At 38.6% G+C, this 21,978-nt stretch overlaps 3 protein-coding genes across 3 annotated transcripts; 1 reads left to right on the forward strand and 2 right to left on the reverse strand.

The window, feature by feature from the left end:
- Positions 1 to 1,251: 1,251 nt before the first annotated feature.
- On the forward strand, positions 1,252 to 3,802 carry LOC149716510 (uncharacterized). Its single transcript, XM_089844880.1, has 4 exons — positions 1,252 to 1,367; positions 1,434 to 1,549; positions 1,621 to 1,895; positions 1,967 to 3,802. The coding sequence occupies exon 4, from the start codon at positions 1,994 to 1,996 to the stop codon at positions 3,800 to 3,802; it is 1,809 nt and encodes a 602-aa protein (XP_089701006.1). The 5' UTR covers positions 1,252 to 1,367; positions 1,434 to 1,549; positions 1,621 to 1,895; positions 1,967 to 1,993.
- Positions 3,803 to 3,855: 53 nt separating this feature from the next.
- Positions 3,856 to 6,052, reverse strand: LOC149716511 (uncharacterized). Its single transcript, XM_089844881.1, has 2 exons — positions 5,562 to 6,052; positions 3,856 to 5,080 (listed from the first exon to the last, which is right to left on the reverse strand). Exons 1-2 carry the CDS (start codon positions 6,050 to 6,052, stop codon positions 3,856 to 3,858), a joined length of 1,716 nt encoding a protein of 571 aa, XP_089701007.1.
- Positions 6,053 to 19,845: 13,793 nt separating this feature from the next.
- LOC149716512 (uncharacterized) lies at positions 19,846 to 20,730 on the reverse strand. Its single transcript, XM_089844882.1, has one exon. It carries the CDS (start codon positions 20,728 to 20,730, stop codon positions 19,846 to 19,848), a length of 885 nt encoding a protein of 294 aa, XP_089701008.1.
- Positions 20,731 to 21,978: the final 1,248 nt, after the last annotated feature.

Consider the following 21,978-nt stretch of genomic DNA (forward strand, 5'->3'; position numbering starts at 1 on the left):
GTCGTATTCCCTCAAACTTTGCCGCCCAGAAGCTTGGCTTACAGGAGTGCGCCACACTCCCGGCTAGAGCTGGGCTTAAGTCTGTGACCATTTGGGTCCGCGTACAATTCGACAGTAAGAAAATTTCTGTTTAAAAGCTTCCGATTTTAACTATATTTTTTAACTAAGCATTCCCATTACTTTCAGTATAAAAAATATTACAGATTGGGAGAAAAAACTAATCTTTTTATATTTAAAAATATCCAAGTTGATAATTAGCTTTCAAATTTAATTTTTTTGTACCTAATTTTTAGACCAATTTTTGCATTTAAAATTTAGACTATTTTTAAGGGAAAAATTTAGCTATCATAACATTCTACCAAGAAGTGATATCTAGTTTATTAGGGAGAAGGTATAAGATGCCTAAGTATTCGCGCGCCATAGTTCTAGTTCCCCTTTCGAAATACAAGGGGGGACGTTAAAGCGGTACACTGAACTTTCGAGGCTCGCAACTCTGATTCTACTAGAGATAGGGGGATGCCCTTTGAGTATATTATAGTCCAATTTGTCCTTCATCCAACCATACTAAGAACATAGGGATGCGACAAACAGGGGCCGAGTAATTAAGCAAAACGTTAACAAACTTCCCTCGATCCATAGGAAAAGCGGTACACTGAGTTTTCGAGGCTCGTAACTCTGATTCTACTAGAGATAGGGGGATGCCCTTTGAGTATGTTATAGTCCTATTTGCCCACCATACTATTATACAAGGTTTGGGGCTACGACAAACAGGGGCCGAGTACTTAAGCAAAATGTTCAAAAACATGCCATAGAAATAGCGTAACTCAGGTTCTACTAGACTTATGGGGATGTCCTTGGAGTGTGTTATACTCCAATTTGTCCCCCATCCATCCATACTAAAAACTCAGGGCCACGACAATCAGAGGCCGAATTATTAAGCAAAATGTGCGTCAACTTATCCTTATTTCCCAGACTGATTATGGAACTTTTCGAAATTTTATTGTTCCAGTGTCCTTTGCTTATTTCCGGCCCCGGAAAACGACATGAATCGAGAAGAGTCGTCTGCTTTGAGTTCTTCAAATTGCTTCCTTAAACCAAAGAAAATATAGGACTATCGCTAAGCTTTTCCAGCGCGTGACTCGGTGAGTGGCGAACTGCCGATGTGGAATCCACCTTATTCCCTATCGCCGGAAGTTAGGCCTATCTCGGGATTCGTGGGGAGCGAGTATCGGGAAAAAGCTCAAAAAAGTCGTCCGTCGTCTGCTATAAAGGCTTTTATTCGGGAAAGGCGTTTTTAAGCGGGTAAACGGTTTAAATATCAACTTTAATAGGTTTCTAACTAGTAATAATGACTAGATATAACTCAGGTAAGTAAAAATTATTAATAAACCTTAAGAATAAGTTATATTTTATAACTGACATACCGATTTTAGTCCGATTTGGATGTTTCAAATGTTTGAGCATGGTTTGAGGGTGATTAACTGATGTCAGCCTCAGGTTGTTGAAGCTTGTATTGTATAGAATAGTTCGAAAACGTAAACAGTAAAAGGTATATAATGATTTTAAAAATATTCAAAGGTATAGTGAATGAAAGTATCGTATGAATATTTCTGCTTTTAGTTTCGGAACGTTGAATCGCTTTCGGTGGGTGAAATATTTTGTTGTTATTTAGTTGCGGCATAGAATATGCGTCCTTGTTCAGTTTGAAAACGTAAACAGTAAAAGGTATATAATGATTTTAAAAATATTCAAAGGTATAGTGAATGAAAGTATCGTATGAATATTTCTGCTTTTAGGTTCGGAACGTTGAATCGCTTTCAGTGGGTGAAATATTTTGTTTAGTTTCGGCATAGTATATGCGTCCTTGTTTAGTTTGAAAACGTAAACAGTAAAAGGTATGTAATGATTTTAAAAATATTCAAAGGTATAGTGAATGAAAGTATCGTATGAATATTTCTGCTTTTAGGTTCTAGGCCTAGACACAATATTGAAAATGCCTAAAGCTAAAGATAAAACGGCTACAGGAAAAAAAAAAGTTCCCAGAAAAAATGAAGAGGATGCCTTTGATAATCCAAGACCTTCAACGTCAAAGTCAAAAGATACAGATTCCGATAAACGTTTGTATTGCATTTGCCGAACGGCAAATGACCCAATGAAAATGATGATACAATGTGACGTGTGCTCTGAATGGTATCATCCTATGTGCATTGGATTGGACGAAGAGAATGCTGAGAGAATGGATGATTTCGTGTGTGAGGCTTGTACGGAAGTTCTTCGAATAAATCATTCGTTATCTGAACAAGGACTGATCCGCCTTCAAGGAAGGGTTTCTCCCAAGGAAGGCTGGTGCGACAAAGTCATTCTCAAAAATATGACAGATAATTCAATAAATGACTTCATTAAGTCAAAATCACACCAAAATCAAGGATGGGGTCTCTTTCGCGAGGGAGCCATCATTCGTGTAGAAACAAATGAACAAGACAGTTTATCTTTCATTAGAGCGGTGTGTGAACCATCTATGAGAAAAATTAACTACATATTACATTTATGTTTTACGACTGATAGTTGCAAAATTAAATGGGCCACATGCTCGTGTCCTGCGGGAATTAATGGTCAGTGTAAACACACAGCTGCAGTTCTTTACGAAGTCCTAGATATGGTGCGGTTAGGAGTCGATACAATACTTAAAGGCTCTTGCACAAGCAAGCTACAAATGTGGCATGAAAAACGCCCTGAAACTGACGAACCATTGCTATTTAGCGATATACGCTTTGTCAAACATGACCCAGAAAAGCCCCAGAAATCTGATCTCGGTTGTGTCGTTAAAACACATGACCCAATGCCTGATTGGGCGCAACCAGTCACCAAAGAGAAGATTCAGCAGCTTGTTCATTTATTCAAAAAAATTGATAACTTGCCTGTTATCAATACAATTGAAAGTAACGGTTGTGTGCCAGTTCTTCCGCGAGTAACATGCCCTGTTACTTCAGATTTATACTCGAAACTTTGGCAGTCCATTGAGAATACTTTGGAATATTGTTTGCCCTCGGAACATTTAAACTTAACCGATGAAGAAATTAACGTTTTAAAGATAATAAGCGTAAATTTAAAAGAATCGAAAGTGATAGAGGAAAAAACGAGATTGCAAAGTCGTAACCCATTCCGGTTTAAACAACGCGCACTCAGACTAACGGCCTCAAATTTTGGATGTTTCTCAAAAATGAAAGACAATACGGATCGAGTAAATACTTTCGTGCAAAAAAGGAAATTTTTCACCACCCCCTCAGTTCGACACGGAATCAGATATGAAGAAGCTGCTTTCGCTCTGTTCGTCTCCAAAATGAAACTTCAAGATCATTCAACTGTTGGGCTGCTTGTTAACCCCAAAATTCCCTTCCTAGGTTCTAGCCCAGATCGAATTATTGTAAAAGATGACAAAATCTACCTTGTTGAGGTAAAATGCCCATTCTCTCTGTACCAAAAGAAGAAGACAATCGCTCAAAGAGCTCAAGAAAAAGATTTCTATTTGACTTTCAATGCAGAACGAAATCTATACGAAATACAAGAAACCCACGACTATTATTACCAAATACAGGGGCAACTGCTAGTTGCTAATGTCGAAGAATGTTTTTTTGTTGTACACGTCCCACCATCTGATCTAGAGTATGCTATAGTTAAGAGAAACGACAACTTTATTAATTCTGTGATGTACCCAAAACTTTGTACCACGTATTATGATTATTTGTTACCATATTTTGCAGAAGAGTTGGCATCTGGTAACAAAGGGGGGATGAATAAATAAGGAAAAACCTAGTCACTACTGCGTAATATTAATTTATTTGAAAAAAATAGGCTTCATTCTCGGATTAAAGGTCCACAGAAATTTGATAAATGACAACAAATCATGTAGATTTTATCAAGAACAGGAGACAATGTAATAGGAATGACACCCTGTAGTATTTGAAACTCTTTCACCTTCCTTATAGCCCGTTCAATATGTATCCTATTCTTAGCAATATCCCTGCTTTTGTTCACCTCTTTTTCCGTAAACTGATCACGATGACCTAGATAGTCTGGAATGCTTAGATTAATTTTTCTAGCTTCCAATTCCTTTCTGATATCAAAACCCCTATCGGCCATTACTAGATCCCCTTCTTCGAGTTGGTCAATTAAATGACAATGGTTGACCAGTTTCTTATCAGAGGTTCGCCCAGCGTAGATATTTGAAAAATAAGTTATATGTCCATTTGGGCCTGGTGAAATGGCAAATAAACCTTTAGCAGTGTTGCTATGTTTGTACGAACTAAAAGTTTCGCGTTGAGCGTTAGTCGCTGATGGCATGTTGATGTAAAATTCGCTACAATCTAGAATAACCCTCAAATTTGGAAAATGTCTCTTTATAACATCTGGAGTTCTTAAGTTTACTTCCTTTGCTGTGGGCCAAATGGGCAAACATTGCAATTTCTTGGGCAAAAATAAAATCCAGGTGTTCAGTATTTTGGATATATAACCTTGAGAAACATTATATAAGTCCCCCAATACTTTTTCGGGTAAATTTTTCCTCAGACGAACAAGTACTATAAAAAATTCTTCGAGTGGACTTAGTTTTCTGGGGCGACCAGGTTTTCGCAACGCTGACTCATAAAGGTTTACGTCGTCATCACCAATTTCTGGATTATTTGGGTGTTTACCAACATACTTTAGTCCATTGGCTTCGGGTAGCAAAAATTGATAAAAACTCCACAAATGGGTATAGGACGGAAACCCTGTATAATATTTGATGTCGGCAGCGCTAAGAAATCTTAGTATTGAGAATTTTTCTTGTCCTAATTGTTTAAGCAGGTCTAAATTTTTAACTTTCAATTCTTCTTTGCTTGGACTGCACACAGATGATAATGATAGTGGTGTAAAAGAGGTTCCTGCACTCTCTGATGCTGTTGCAAAATTTTCAGAATTTTGCGACTGGCTAGGTAACGAAGACCCAGGACTATCCAATGCTTGTGTTGTTTGGCGTTGTTTAAATATAGTTTTCACCGCCGTTTGGTCTTGATCATCCGTTTCAGGTTGTTGGATGGTTTCGCTAGAAGCAAATAAAAATTAGATGTCGTTCTAACCAGCAATTACTAAGTTTCTGCTACTTGGAATTTTTTATATATCATTTACCCCATAGTAATTTCTCACTGACTTTAAAGGGATCTACCATAGGCTTCCAGCCCTGCACTAACTACTGTTAAGCAGAATGCCTACCAGCCCGCCGCGACAGCAGCACCATTCCTCAAGGCCAAAGAGCTGGGTGTTTTCCCCTGGGAACTATAGTCAAACCAGTGAGAGAATAGCGCTGAGCCCCATAGGCTAACATGTATTTCAACGCTATTCTCTCGCTGGTTTGACTATAAAAGAGGACTTAAACCCAAAACGTTCTGGCGAGCCAGACATAAAGGTTTCCAAACAGTGACTTTGTTCTTAGTTGTTTAATTGGCTTGTTCAATGTGTGCGGGTGTGCGCAACGTTTGTAGCGAAAGATTCCTTGTTAGCAGAAGCATTTTCCAGATTTAACTCACTTGGTGTGATAGCTATGATATTCTTTCAAGTAATGCAGCGTTTGCAATATTGCTTCCTGATCTGACATTTTTTCAGCCAAAGTGTGGTTTCCAGCCTCACTGTTGCTTCGTGCGCTCAGTTCTTCTATGGTTAATCCCTCGGTGACTAACGAGGTCAAACTTTTTGGTTCAATAGCTGCATCAGATTCTTCATTTGCATTCAAGATAGGAACAGCAAAAACATATTGCGGATCTTGAGACCTAGGAAATTCAGAAGGCAATGCATCGCTTTTCAAATACCGCTTTTTGCCTTTTCTTTCTTTATACTGCTCTTCCTTGAAATGCAACGAACATATAACGGTTCCCTTCTTAATGCGTGCAATATCAATCTGAGCAACATTCGCCCATTCAATTTTCCTCAGTTCATTTTTAGGGAACTCGTGAAATGATATATTGTCTGGATGTTTTGAGCTTTTACTTTTGCAACCAGCAACAGCACACATGTGAACCATCTTTTATACAACTTTCTAAGTTTCTACACTATCTATATCAATGAGCACCGTTTGAATATATAGCATGGACTACCAACTGCCTGTATCAGCAAAAACAACAGTTTGTTAATATACAATGTTTGCTTACACATTTTCAAAATTTAACTTAATATATTTTACATAAGCAAAGCAGACGACGGACGACTTTTTTGAGCTTTTTCCCGTTACTCGTTCCCCACGAATCCCGAGATAGGCCTAGCTTCCGGTGATAGGGAATAAGGTGGATTAAGCCTTGGTGAAATTTCAGAATACAGAGACAGAATTAGCAGAGTGAGACAGAAGACAATTCATAATCATAATTAAGGAATTAAGTTAACATCTTTCTTCATTTGACAACATACGTTATTAGTTTTAAAATATTTCGATTACTTATGGGATAAAATAAATATTGCTGTTGCCATGGGTAAAATATATAAACAATACCTGTGGTGCTTCGAAGCAGCAAAAAATATTCCCAGAAAAACAATATATCGTTTAAAAAAGGCCCGCGATAAAACTATCGCTACAGATAGCATTGGGAGAAGTTTGGGATTGTATAATACTTTGGTTCCTTCTGTTAGCCATCAATATAATGTACCTGATATTAGAAACGCGCAACAAAATATACCACAAAAACAACTAGATGATAGCAATAAGTCTACCAATAGTAGTTCTTCAGACAGTTCGAACACTGAGTCGGAACTACCGCTATCGACGAAAGAAGTAACAAATCCGTGAGCTCTGTGATTGAATCAGAAAATTATGCAAATAAGATCATAGCGGATGATGATATTTCGATTTCTAATAGCGTAAGTATAAAAGTGTTACCTAGTTTTCTATATACTAATGGTTCGAGTATTTACGCAAGGGGCTATTCACTTCTTTAAAATGTTAGACTAATTTCAACTAGTCTCGTAACCTCCGCTTTCTAATTATAATCCACCTTATTACCGATGCCCAGGCGCGATAAGGGGGATTGCATGTTCTTGGTTTAAAATTAAATATTATTGTGTTTCCAGGATACTTCTTCAGGAAGCACTAATTCTCTCATGAATGAAGATAATACACCTAAAACATACGGAAACCTGGTTCGTTTAGATTTAATTCATAATTTATGTCATTAAAAATTTACTTCAAATGTCAGTTTAACTCGGTTATAAGATAGAGGTTTATTTTGGCACTATTATAATGTAATTTATTACAATATATGGGCATTTTTTCTAGGATGAAGAAATCTACCCTGTTTCAAACCTGAGTCTAAAACAAAGTCTCCTATTGACCATGGCCCACATTTTGCCCCACAAGGAAAGCAAAGAAGCGACTGATTCGTTACTAAAACTTTTGTCATTCCACATACCAGAAAATTCGAATTTGCCTCAGTCTGTCTATTTGTTTTATAAACATTTCCAAGAAGTAAAAGAAAATTTCTTTTACCATATGATATGTGATGTATGCAAAACCTATATCGGACTAACAGATAAGCGGTGCGTCATTTGTAACAAAATGATTAAGTACAAAGATAGCATTGACAAGGGAAACTATTTCATTGTATTTTCAATTCAGCAACAAATTGAAGCTCTCCTAGATAAAAAGTACAGTGGAAAAGTTAAAATTAAAAGAAATAATACTCTGAAAAATGGAGAAGAATATGGAAAACTGCCTATAAAAAAGGGCCAAGATCTTTCCATAACGTGTAACACTGATGGAGTGCCTGTCTTCCATTCTTCAGGATATTCTCTTTGGCCTCTGCTTTACGTTGTCAACGAAATGCAGTTTTCAGGGCAAAATGACGTGAAACTTGCTGCTCTTTGGTTTGGACTTAACAAACCAGAAATGAATTCGTTTCTCAAACCCTTTGTTGATGAAATGAATGAACTGTCTGGCAATGGGTTTGAACATGTCCATAATGGTAAAAGCAGAACTATAAAAGTATTCCCAGGACCTTTGTCGTGTGATTCAGTAGCTCGATGCGTGCTTCAAAATTTTCACCAATTTAACGGAACGTACGGTTGCAATTGGTGTTTAAATGAAGGGCGAAGAATCGCACGTGGTAACGGTGGAGCACGCATCTATGACCCAGAACTCGGAGAAAAAGGAACGTTGAACAAAGTAAAAGAGACGCTAGATCAGCAATTTCCACTGGGAAACCCATCAATGGCGTTAAAGGATTTTCGACCTTAATGCTGCTAAATTACTTTAATTTGATTGATGGGTGTGTTGTGGATTATATGTTACAGCGAACAATAAAGAATTAGCGCGAATGCATGTTTAAATTTACCACCCTGACATTCACCAATAGATGTCAGCTCATATTCCTAAAAGATCGATCGATAACCTTTCAATAATACTCTGTACTTTTTTTAATGCGTAATAAATACTTTTTCTGTTGTTTACATCATGCCTGTTGTCGACGCCAATAATATTAACAGGTTATGGGTTCAGACATGCTTTGTAGCGCGTTGTAAGTAAATAAAACGAAGATAAAGAAGAATATAAAAGAAAGAAGAAGTTTGCACGCAAAACAAAGAACAAGAAGCTCACGCAAGTTTCGTAAATATCAAAAATTTGGAAGGACCAAGGCTTACGGTCAAATGGCGAGTTCAATGGAAGAATACCGTATACCAAAGTTAAGTGATGAAAATTATCATGCATGGACTGTAAGGGCGAAAGCGGCTTTGATACAAAAAGGCGTATGGGAGGTGACAGATCCCGGTTTCGGCGTTATGACTAACGCAGAAAGGAAGATAAATGAAAAGGCACTAAGTTTTCTCTTTTTGGTTGTGGAGGACCATTATTTGGACGATATAGGCGATTTGAGCCTTGCTAGAGCAGCCTGGATCACTCTTGAAGAGTTAAACACCAAACACGGCTTGTTACACATTCTACACATCATGAGAGAATTTTTGAATGTCCGTCTCAAGCAAAATGAGTCAATGAAAGAATATCTTGGGCGCCTTATGGATCTACACAGAAAGTTAACAGCGTGTAATTACGGTTTTACCGACAAAGAATTAGCGATGATCATGTTACTGGGATTGCCTGAAAGTTATGAACCTCTTATACAAAACCTAGAACATGATCCCAATGCCATCGATACAAAGACAGTCAAAGCTAAATTACTCGTAGAAGAAAAAAGAAAGGCCCATCAATCACATCTAAAAGAAGAAGAAGATGCAAAAGACGTACAACGGGCCTTGTACATGAAGAATAAACCGTTCACACCGCGATCAAAACAGCCTGCGAGAGATCAAATGGAAAAGAGGGGGCCTTACATTCCTGCACACACAAATGCAAACCAACGTAGTCAAAACCAGAAGTATTTTATTTGCTATTCGTGTGGAAAGTAAGGACAAAAAGCGAAGCACTGTGAAAAGGTAAAAACGCAGTTGAAAGAAGAGAAGGAAAGAACAGCAAGTGCTGCTAAAGTCAGCGTTTCGGAAGAGATAGAGCCAGTACATATTCGAAAGGCACTTTGTGCGAAAAGAACAACTACCGGCGGGTATGATGTTTGGATTTTGGACAGCGGAGCATCGAACCATATGACACCATACAAAGAAGTTACTGGAAATAAAACAGTTACGTAGTCGTAGAAATGGCTAATGGCGAGAAACTAAACGTAGTCGGCGAGGGCAAACTCGAAATGATACTCCATGACGAAAACGGAGGAACCTACCTTACGTTGAACCGTGTTCTACTGGTTCCACAACTTGACTGCAACCTTTTATCAGTTAGACGAATCCTTGAGAAAAACATGCGTGTAACATTCGAGGGCACGCGAGCACTAGTCACTGATGAGAATGAAGAAAAACCGTTTCTAATCGCTTATTCACATGGTTCATTATTTACTTGTCGAGAAAAAGAAAAAGTTACCAACGTACAAGAGCTAGATCCAACTGCGGTAACTTATAAATTAAAACAAGGCGAAGAACTTTCACTGTGGCATAGACGTCTGGGGCATTTACATTTACGAGCTGTGGAAGGTTTACCGAAGAACATAATCGTTGATCTAAAAGCGGAAGATACTAACACCATAAACGAAGACAACATCACAACATGTAATGAATTATGTTCTGTTTGCATACGGGGAAGATGAAGCGCAAACCTTTTACAGCAAGTGATGAGACACAAAAGACGAAAACAGTCCTAGAACTCATACACTCAGACGTAGTTGGACCCGTTAGGCCCGTTTCCAAGGGTGGTTCTGCATATTTCATTACTTTCATCGATGATTTCTCGAAGTTCGTCAAAATTTACCCTATGAAACGAAAAGGGGAAGCCTTAGAAAAGTTCAAAGAATACAAAGAAGAAGTCGAAAGGATGCATGAAACAAAAATAAAGGTTCTTCGTACGGATAACGGCGGAGAGTATTGTAGTAACGAGTTCAACGACTATCTACGCAAACTCGGTATAACAAGGCAACTAACCGTTCCAAGGACGCCCCAGCAGAATGGCGTTGCGGAACGCATGAACCAGACGCTGATGGACATGGCTCGCTGTTTGCTACTTGAATCCGGACTCCCAAAATATCTATGGGCTGATACCATTGCAACAGCGGCTTACATCAGAAGCAAATGCCCATCGCAGAGTCTCAATGGAGAGATTCCAGAAGAGGTTTGGAGCGGTAAGAAATTAGACCTTAGTCACTTAAGGGTCTTTGGATGTCGTGCATGGGCCAGAGTGCACGAAACACTTAGGACGAAACTAGAAGCTAAGGCCATTGAATGCACTTTTGTTGGATATTCTGCCACCACAAAAGGCTACAAACTATGGGATGAGAAGAAGGATATTTTCTTCATTAGTCGTGACGTCGTGTTTGAAGAAGACTTTTTTCCATCTGGCACGAGGAAAAAAGGGCATACGGAAGACAAAGGTCAACAACAACAAGAAGAAGTCCCCTTTACATTCTCCGAAATGAAAGACCAAGTAAAGGAGAACGAAGAACAGGATAAGACAAAAAAAGACCAGGAAGACAACTTAGAAAGTCGCGTTGAAGACAACTCAACACACTCCAACGTAGAAGAAGATCTGGAAGAAAATAATACAGACCAATACATCTCTCTTTTCGATGATTCTTACACACAATACGACGAAGACAGGACGTTACAACCTCTTCCTCAAGTAGAGCAAAAAGAAGAAGTAAGAACATCCAAAAGACAACTTGAGAAGAGAGACTACCAGTTGAGAGCAGTTTTTGACGTGAATTTGAAGCTGCAAGAAAACCCACAAAATGTGCGTGAAGTTTTAAGTGGACAAGAAGGCGATGACTGGAGAAAAGCGATGCTTGAAGAACTGGAAAACTTGAAGCGTAACAACACATGGGATTTAACTATCAAACCAGATGGGGTTAATGTCATAAGCACAAGATGGGTTTTTCGAAGAAAATTTGATCAATATGGCAAACTATGCCGATATAGGGCAAGACTGGTAGCTAGGGGGTATACCCAAATTCCTGGAATTGACTACGAAGAAACCTTTAGCCCAGTCATAAAAGTAACATCGATCAGATTACTTCTTGCCTTAAAGACTGCTTTACATTGGAAGGATCGCCACTTCGACATTGTAGCAGCCTACCTGAATGGTACATTGAAGCACGATGTATACATGGAGCAACCGTATCCTTTCGTGATACACGGAAAGGAAAGCTATATCTGTAAATTGAAGAAAGCAATGTACGGCTTGCATCAGTCGGGGCGCAAGTGGAACATTGCCTTGGACGAACACCTCAAAGCGCTCGGTTTTATTCGTTCGAAAGCTGATCCTTGTATATATTATAACACCAAGGACAAAATAATAGTTGGTGTCTACGTCGACGACCTACCAGCTATCGCCGAAAAGGAAAAAACTTTAGACAAGTTTGAAAAACAGCTTCTATCACAATACAGCACAAGAAATTTAGGCAAAATCACCTTCATCCTATCATTCGGGGTGACTCACAACGACGACGGATCCTTAGAATTGGACCAACATGCCTTCATTGACACAATACTGAAGAATTATAACATGTCCGAAGCAAAAGCGACAGTCAGTCCGTTAGATCCCGGCGTGAAATATACGAAGGAAGATGGCAACAGCCCTGTTGGGGTGAAATTCCCATACCGGCATGCTATAGGCCAATTATTGTATTTGGCTGGAGGAACTCGACCGGACCTTTCCTTTGCAACTGCCTTCATGAGCCAGTTTAATGAAAACCCTAATGAAGAACATGTACAAGGGATAAAACATATGCTCCGATATATCAAAGGAACTAGAAACTACAAACTTCACTATAAAACAGGAAATGACGTTCAAATTGAAGGATATGCAGATGCTGATTGGGGTTCTAGCGCTATTGATCGTAAATCATTTAGCGGATACATTTTTACAGTAGGCAAAAACGTTGTCAGTTGGAGCGCTAAGAAACAATCTATGGTTGCTTTATCGACTGTTACGGCGGAATACATTGCCATGTGCCACGCGTCCAAAGAAGCGCTATGGATGCAAAACTTTTTAGCGGAAATTGGTCAATCACACTCAGAGAAGAAACCACTCAGAATTTATTCTGATAATCAGGGAGCCATACATCTAACCAACAATCAAGTCACGTCGGAACGCAACAAACACATTGACTTGAAAGAATTCTTTTTAAGGGATATAGTGGAAGCAGGGAGAGTAACGTTTCAGTATGTGAAAACTACCGAAAATCCGGCTGACATGATGACGAAACCCTTAACGGGCAAGAAAATGAGAAAGCATAGTTCAGCCATTGGACTACTTCATGTTTAACCAAAGCATTCGAAGGAGAGTGTTACAGCGAACAATAAAGAATTGGCGCGAATGCATGTTTAAATTTACCACCCTGACATTCACCAATAGATGTCAGCTCATGTTCCTAAAAGATCGATCGATAACCTTTCAATAATACTCTGTACTTTTTTTAATGCGTAATAAATACTTTTTCCGTTGTTTACATCTTGCCTGTTGACGACGCCAATAATATTAACATTATATGCATGCTGTATGTCAAGGGGTCGTTAAAGCTACCAATAGTTTGTGGTTTGATTCAGAAAACCATCAAAAAGAGTTTTATATCTCAGGGAAAAAACAAAAGATTTAGACGCAATTTTCCTATCATTAAAACCATCTGACGAGTTAACACGTACACCACGTACGATTAAAGACCATAAACAATGGAAAGCTAATGAATGGCGGTCGTGGCTGTTGTTCTATTCACCAGTGATCCTTGAAAATGTTTTACCCAAGAAATACTATAATCACTGGCTAAAATTAGTTAATGGAATATCATTGTTACTTATGGAGGATGTAACTCTTGCTGTAATTATTGAAGCTGAAAAATACCTCACAAGATTTGTTCAACAATACGGAAATTTATATGGCGGGGATAATCTCACCTTCAATGTACATTTACTCCTGCATTTGCCTGAGACTGTTAAAAATTGGGGTCAACTCACGGCTGTTTCATGTTTTCCATTCGAAAATATGAATGGGAAGCTTATGAAATTTTTTCATGGTACACAGAATGTTCCAATGCAAATTGCAGAAAAAATTCTTATTTTAGAGAAAATTTCAGTGCTTGCTGAAAATACCTTTCCCACCTTTGTTAAAGGTTCAGCTGGAAAATGTTTTAATGATCTTTTAAAGGGTTATCCCTTAATACAGAAATCATGTCCCGTAAGCGAAGGCATATTCTGCTACGGTTTGCCTTCCAACCATAACTTAAATCCTCTTGAAAGAAATGCTTTAAGTCCGTATCAACCCACTGGGAAAGTTGAGGGACATGTTTCCAAATTTCTAAAAATTAACATGTTTGGTGTAAAATTCTCTAGCATAGAGGTTGCAAAAAGAAATAATTGTGGTGTCAAATTAAAGGACGGAACTCTCGGAATTATTGATAGTTTTTATAACTTAAGAGATCCGAAATGTCCACATTTGACACTTGTATGCCCATGCGATATTAGTTACTTCGTAATAATTAAGAAATTAAAGGTTTATCACATTTCTCAAGAAAAGAGTCAACTATTCTATAAGACAAAAGCATTGGATAATACTTTGGTGGAATACCCTGTATGTGATATTGATATCAAGGTTCTGATATTTAAATCGATCGCTTTCAAAGAATACATTTATGTACTTGAATTTAAACATAAGTTTGAATCGGATTAGCACGTAAAATAAACTATACTTAAAATGAAATAAGTGAATGTATATGTTAAAACTTACATTAAATAAATCAAAAATTAATGGGTACTAACGTTAATAGCCGAATATAAATTATTTCAGTATGTTGTATACCTTTAAAATCATAAGCAAAACTTATAAAGATTCTAAAAGCCGACTTTAAACTCATTTATAGTTTGTTTTTAGAAATTTTACCAAGCCGCTTTATACATAGTTTATAGAATGTTTTTAGAAATGTATTGTATAACGTATAGAAAAAACTTCTTAGAGCTTCTATAGTAAGTACTCTTTACAAAAACCTTAAGAACCCGCCATAATGTATAGAGAACCATAGTTCTTCTATAAGTCTCTATAGGACTTCATAGAATTTTCATAGAATATTTTTGTAAGGGACAGCCCACCATTGTGGTGTATTCTCCCTCGCACCAAGGGTCATCGCCAGACGGTGCCAAAGTCAGAAGGCTAGTCAACTAGCTCTGCCTATAGCGGTGCTTCTAAGCGAGATTGCTTTTTTAGTATATTTAAAGGAAAAGGGCAGGAAACGATGCAACTGATTATAGCTTAAAAGAACGGCCTTTTTCTGCATATAAAAGGAATCGAATATTAAGCTATAATCTTATGTTGACTGAACTTTACCTTTAATCATTTATTTTAATAAAATTAAGGGTTGAAATTAAAGTTTTAATTTTCTTCAGAAATTTTTTGACGAGATTTGCCGATCATTACCATCTTTGGACATCAAAGATGGTGTACCTTTTAAATTTGACGTTTTTCAAGTACCCAATCCATGGATTTCAGCAAAAGTTCCGACGAAAGCGCTGAAATCCCCGTTAAGTTCATCTCAAAGTCAATTGTCTCCAAAGGTTCGAGCCAAGTTTCATTTCCATACAAAGAAGACGGGGTTTTAGAAAGGTAATTGTTCCTTTAGAACCGACTAAACGGAAACGAGGGCTAACTGGCAAGAAAAAAACTTCCTCTGGTGTAAAAAATGTGCGTGAAACCCCTACAACTAGTAGTTCCGAGTTTACAAAGGAAACTAATAATCCAGCTGTATTAGCTTTTGAGAAATTAAAGGTAACTGTGCAAAAACTCATCGCGAGTCCACCATTTCCCGAAGAAAAAGAAATGGAAGGTGATACGGTAGACATATCGGGTGACCGTTGCCCCTCGCAGAAGCCAGAAGTATTAAACCATAAAAATAGTAGAAAGAGGAATTTTTCCTCATTAAGTTCCACCGAAGAATGTCCTGAAAAGAAAATGATTAAAGTGGTCCCGGCAGCTGCTGATGAAGACGCGCCGATTATTCCTGAAACTTGTAACGTATCACTTGGCTCCAGTGATCAGGATTTGGAAAACGGTCAAGAAAGTGAAAATGCTGAACTAGAATCACTTGAGAAGGGTTCGGAACTGAAAGATTCGAAACCGATTGATTAGCGCCTTCGTTAGAAAGTCGCGCTGAAATTCCCGAAGTTCCTAAATCGACTCTTTCTTCCTTGACACCTCAAAAGGACAATCACGACGATGTCTTAGCCCGCGCCAAAAGAACGCGGATTGTCTTACCTCAAATTGATACTTTGTCAAAGAAAGACAAAGAAAGACAAAACAAAAATGAATTCATCGGTACTTGAACTTACTTTTTCCATTATTTTAGGCCTACTTGATTTTATTGGTTCATTTTCTCTTCCAGAAGTCCCAGAACGATGAACCATCGACTCCCGCTCGATCCGTCAAACTTCAAATGCAAAGCGGGTTAAATTTAAGGACCAGAGTCGTAACTCCCGTTTCCGAAAGCAAACTTGCGAAGGAAAAACAGAAGAGAACCCCCAAGAAGGTGTCTAATGAATCTGAATCTGACAAAATGTCGTCGCACCCGGAGTCGTCGTCTAATGAAACTGGTCTCGAGGAAAGTAGTGTTGCGCAGAAAGGTGACGAAGTTAAGTCGATGGAGAATGTAGTTGAAACTGTTCATGAATCAAAATCGGTGGCTTAAATTATTGGTGAACCCAAAGTATTAGAAGACATTGATGGGCGTAAGTCAACGGATATTTCTGATAAGGCCGCTATTGAACATCAATCAGGGGAAGCCGTTGACAAATCTTCGTTAGTCCAAGCTGCTAAGAAACGAACTTACTCGACTGTGTTGACAAGTCTACATTACTCGATGACATTGACACGCGCACAGTAATCAAAGTCTTTGGCAAAACATTTGACGAATCTAAATTTTTGGAAGGCGGTGACGATTCTAAATTACTGGAGGGTGTTGACGAATCTAAATTACTACAGTCCTTTGCTGAACCAAAACTACCAGAAACCAATGAAGAACTTAAACCATTGGAAACCGTTGAGAAATCTAATTCAAGTCAAATCGTTGATGAACCATCAACGAAAGAAGTTGTTAATGACTGTGGGGACGATGAACCTAAGTTAATTGTTGACGTTAATTTGGATGAACGTCAAGCAGTTCCTTTAGTGGTAATTGTAAGTTATAATTCATTAATTAAATGTTTTCTTAGAATACTTTAGGTACGTTTCTTTACTAGGAACCAATGAAGCCGATTCCCAGTTAACTGGAGAAATTACCGCCAGCCCCGAAGAAACGCTGGACATTAATAGTCAGGAACCAGTATTTTGTCAACTTTTTAAGTGTTAGCTCTATCTAAACCCATGTTTGAATGAGACGCCAAAACATTCGAATCAAATACGATGGAAAGGAACGAAATCCTGATTGTGATTTTAATGACGATGGAAAGGAATGAAATCCTGATTGTGATTTTAATGACGATGGAAAGGCACAAAACCATAAATTTGATTTAAATGACAGTGTTTCATCGGGTAAATGTAGATCTTGGATTGTTTAGGCTAAATGATGTCTAGTATACAATGTATTTAATCCAAGATGCAATTGTACACTATTAATTTATAGATGATGCTGAAAATGACGATGAACCTTATTATAGCGATGATGATGAAATTGACGAAATGTTAAATAATTTGAATAATGATCAAGCAAAGAGAATTCCACTGGCAGTTTGTTCTACCAAGTAATATCCAAACAATGTTTATTGAAAGTTCAAACCTAACTATCTCTATATATGTAGTATTTCTAGACCAGTTATTAAATCAATTGTACCATCCAAGAAACGACCCCGTAAACCCATAAGGAATTCAATGATTGCTGATATGTTTTCTAAAGCGAGGTCAATAGTTAAAATATGTATGTACATAATATAATATATGACTTTTTATTAGCTTGCGATTATAACGACGCTTTCCCTGGACTTGTGTTGCAAATCCAATCTGATATCAAAGCTTCAACACTAAACGCTGTGAGAAGTGGTGAAAAAAGACCAGATTGGCTCCTAAATCTCTATGCTAGAGACTTGAATGAGGTTAAGAAGCTTTTGCAGCCAATTTTGACTTCAACAAAAGAGGATCAAGTCAGTTTAAAATTACTTCAACTTCTTCAATCCACAAAGAAAGTAGTAAAAGTTCTAAATTCTCTTAAACATACCAAAGTATGCAATTTCAAAGAAATAAGTATAAACAGCATATATGTGTCCCTCTCATAATTGAATTGAAAAGGTGTTTATTGTGTATAAAAAGAATCATACAAAGATTCACGAGAATATACACTTTGTGATAACATCAGAGCATAATAACAAGAATATTACATATAGACAAGACGTTTAAATCGAAAATTAACAGTTGCATTTATAATTATGTATTTGCGCAATATTGGAAGAGAATATGTCTAACTTTTCTTTCAAAAGATTGCAGGACCTTTGCATCCTGTTAATAGGGATTAGGCTTGAGCCTTTAACATAGAATGTATCTGGATTGATTCTCAAAAGTCGAGGAACATTAAAATTTAATTTTTCTAGCAGGGAGGGAATTGGCATAAATTTATGTATTAATTTGAAGATAAATTGGAAATCAGTGTGTGAACAGAGACGTTTTATAGTAGGGAGTCCAAGGAGACTAAGGATATTTTCATAGTTGTATTCTAAATTTTTAAGATAGTTTCGAAAACAATACTCGACAAATTTTCTTTGAATACCCTCTATTTTAGCGAGAAGGTAGGCGCTCCACCCCCCCCCCCTCCCAAGCAATCCAGCCAAATGTGAGACTCGATCTGACCAGACTTAGAAATAGAAGCCGGAAGTGCGATAGAGAATTTAATTTCCTAGTTAATTTATATGAGACCGCGAGCGTTCGTCGGCAACGGTTTAAACAGAGGTGAATATGGTCATAAAAATACTGCACGCCCAGATCTTTAATAAGATCTTTTCGAGGTATTTTATTAGAATCGATGACGTAGTTCGTGATCACTTTTCGGCAAACGCGTCTCGTATAGGTCACATGGACTGATTTGACTGGATTTATGGGTAAGTTATTCTTAGAGCACCAATGGGCTAACGAATCAAGGTCCTGTTGCAGCAGTGCACTATCAAATTTACAATTTACACTCTTGCATATTTTATTATCATCGGCGAATTGGAAAAGCTTGGAATGACGTACAGCAAATTGTAAATCAAAAATGTAAACATTGAATAGAAGTGGGCCCAATGATTACCCTTGAGGAACACCACATTGGACAGGATATATCACATTTGTTAGTTCACCGTTGCATTTTAAGACATTGACCCGAGAGCCCAAGTAGTCGACCACCCAGGATAATAGATTGCCACCCATACCCAGAGCTTTTAGCTTGTCTCTTAAGAACCGATGGGAAACCCTATCAAATGCCTTCGCCAAATCCAGATAAATTGCATCAACCTGCCCTCTATTTATTACCTCAGGAGCCACCATATCCATAAACGAAGCGTGATTGGTGTCAACGCTCTTCCCCGTGGAAAAGCCATGCTGGAATTCGTTGGGAAAGAACTCGAACCAACCCCGCATAAATTTATGCATAATCATATCAAATATCTTCGCCAAGACGCTTAAAAGGGAAATAGGACGTTAATTCTTGGGATCTGTATATGATCCATTTTTGAAAATGGGCACCACTACAGCCGTTTTCCAAGGCTAGGGAAGCAATGCTGCTGTATTGACCGATTAAAGATATGTTCCAGTAGGGGTAAAAGGGCATCCGCACAGCCCTTGATAATGAACGCGGGAATACCATCAACCCCCGTTGAAAACTTGTTTGGCAGGCGTTTTATGGCCCAAAAGATGCCAGACTGGGTTATAATCTGGTTTACGTAACTGTGAGCTGCAACGTCATTAGAGGCAAGGGAATATGTCTCGTTTTGGTCGGTTTTATCCACGGAAACCTTCGAAAATAGGTCTTTGAAGCAGTCAGCCAGTTTACTTGGTTCAGAAACGAGCTGTTTGTCTATAGTCAGCGTAATTGTAGATCTAAAGTCTTTAAGGTTTCCGTTGACAAAACGCCAAAATTGTTTGGGGTGGGCTAATGCGTTTTCGCAAACCAGTCCTGTTAAAACATTTTTGTCCCGCGCTATTAGACGCTTGACAAGGGCCCTGCTCTTACGAAATGCGATAGCATCCTGCAATAACCCAGTGCGACGCTTTTTCCCATAAAGGTACTTTTTATTTCTTATCGCCCGTTGTAGATCTAATGAGTACCAGTGAGGAAATTATTCTCCACCAGGTCGACCACGTTTGGGTATATGTGTGGACATGGCAGAGCATATACTGTCTGTTAAATACGTAACGCAAGAATCAACATCGTCAGATCCCAGAATTGGTGTCCAATCGGTATTACACAGCGAATTATAAAGTCTAAAATAATCGCCTTTTCTATAATTAAACACTAGGCTGATAGATGGTAAAGTAGTACGAAAGGTATCAGTGTGTGTCAGGCAAAAGGGCGGGTGATAACGGTCAATCTGGACGAAAGGATCTTCAAGATCAATAAGTTCTAAACCGTTTATATTTGTAAGGCATAAATCTAGTAAATTTTTGTTTTCTGGACACTTATTGATTTGGTGTAAATTTAAGCTATAGCATATGTCAAAGACATGGGCTGCTTTATGTTTACCAGGGGAGGTGCAACCGTTAATCCCTGGAAGATTGAAATCGCCGAGTAGCAGAATGTCGCAATCAGTATTCAGGGTAGCCGTAAGTAAGCAATCCTTGTAGTTTTTATATTGTAAATCATCATTAGATGGGCGAAAGTAACAATTGCCCAATATAATTGAGCGCGAATTATCAAGATTAATTTCCAGAAACACACATTCTGGAGTTCCTTCAAAGTCTTGACGTCTGCAATGCGACAACGATTTCTTAATGGCGATCAATGTCCCTCCTCCCCGGACATTTTTAAATAATGGATCAGGGCGATCGGCCCGAAAAACCTGGTAAGTAGAAGGAAAATAGTCACGCGTGAAATTAGTGTTATTTAACCACGTCTCTGTTAGGCAGATGACGTCTAAATCCTGAGCTATAATATTATTTAAAAATTCTTTTGATTTGGTACGGAGACCACGAACATTTTGATAGGCTATAGTAATTTGGTTCATTAGGTGTTAGTTGGCACAGTAGTCAGATCATCGTTTTCGGTGGTAGTACAGAACTCCGATTCGTGTTTATGAGCGTCCTGTGGTTCACCATGAAAGTCAGTAATGATGCAGTCTAATGGCCAGATTGATAAATCAGATAATTTATCAAATTCGCTAGCATCCGTGCAAGAGACATAAAATGATGAATGGTTAGCCCCCGGATGTTTGGGCTTTAGACGTATACATAGAGCTGAATTTATACCCGATTCTTCCGCCAGGGCGGCTTTAAGGTCAGTGGAGAGTAAGTCTTTGTCCAGGCGGCTGACGAATAATGCTTTACGGGCACTCTTATTGACCCGTGGTGGGCGTTCCGCAGTCTTCAGCCGTGAATGTACCGCCGTTCCAGTTTTTGCTGGTTTCAGCGCTCGTGCAGCCTGGCTTGGGCCATGGTGAAAGGAGTTTCCCACAGGCTGGCCAGATCCAGTGTGTCGAGCCATTACAGGTGGTAACCCTCCAGCAAGTGAGGCAAATGGACCCTGTGACCAAGGCGTAGCGTTAGCATTCAATCCAGCAGTTGAACCTTGTAAATGTGGTCGTGGTAATTCAGGGAAATGTGTTCCAGGAACCAGGGGTCTGTTGGTCTTTAATTCCCGCCGCAAATTGGCATTATCCTCTTCTAGGGAATCAATGCGTTTCTCGAGTTTGTTGATCTTATCTTCGAATTTAGAGTAGATTTTCTCCATGTTTTCCAGTTTCTCCACAATCTTATCCAGAATAGAGTCTTTATCCCTGGTAAGACTGTCAACCCGAAGAAGGTGATGTAAAGCCTCGTGTACATCGGCTAAGGTAAGAGGATTGTCCCTATTCATTGAATTTCTGATTAGAGGAGACGTTGGTTTACAGTGCGAGCATGTATAAGAAGATTGGCGAGTACAATCTTCGTGAATTCTGCGTTTACAATTTCCAGAGCAAAGAATACTCTTTTGCTTCCCAAAGAACTGCGCGTCACAGACTTCACAGCGATCCCGAGAACCCGCCATTCCGTAGAAGACGACTTAACCGAATCGCATGGCAAACCGTTGCCGTTAGAAGCAAAGAACTTGTAAAATTTAAAAAATTAGCAGACCGGAGGTAAACTGGAGGTATTTTTAGTAAGGTCTCAAATACAGTTACAGAAAATGCCCCGTCATGAGTCCCGCGGAACAAACGACACTAGCTTTTCCACAACTATGGCAGACCGCTGCCAGAAGGTAACACCAAAAAACAGCG

Source organism: Phalangium opilio, unplaced genomic scaffold, assembly GCF_054372755.1.
Source record: "Phalangium opilio isolate 3A_F unplaced genomic scaffold, DU_Popi_V2 ptg000009l_1, whole genome shotgun sequence".
Classification (NCBI taxonomy): Eukaryota; Metazoa; Arthropoda; class Arachnida; order Opiliones; family Phalangiidae; genus Phalangium; species Phalangium opilio.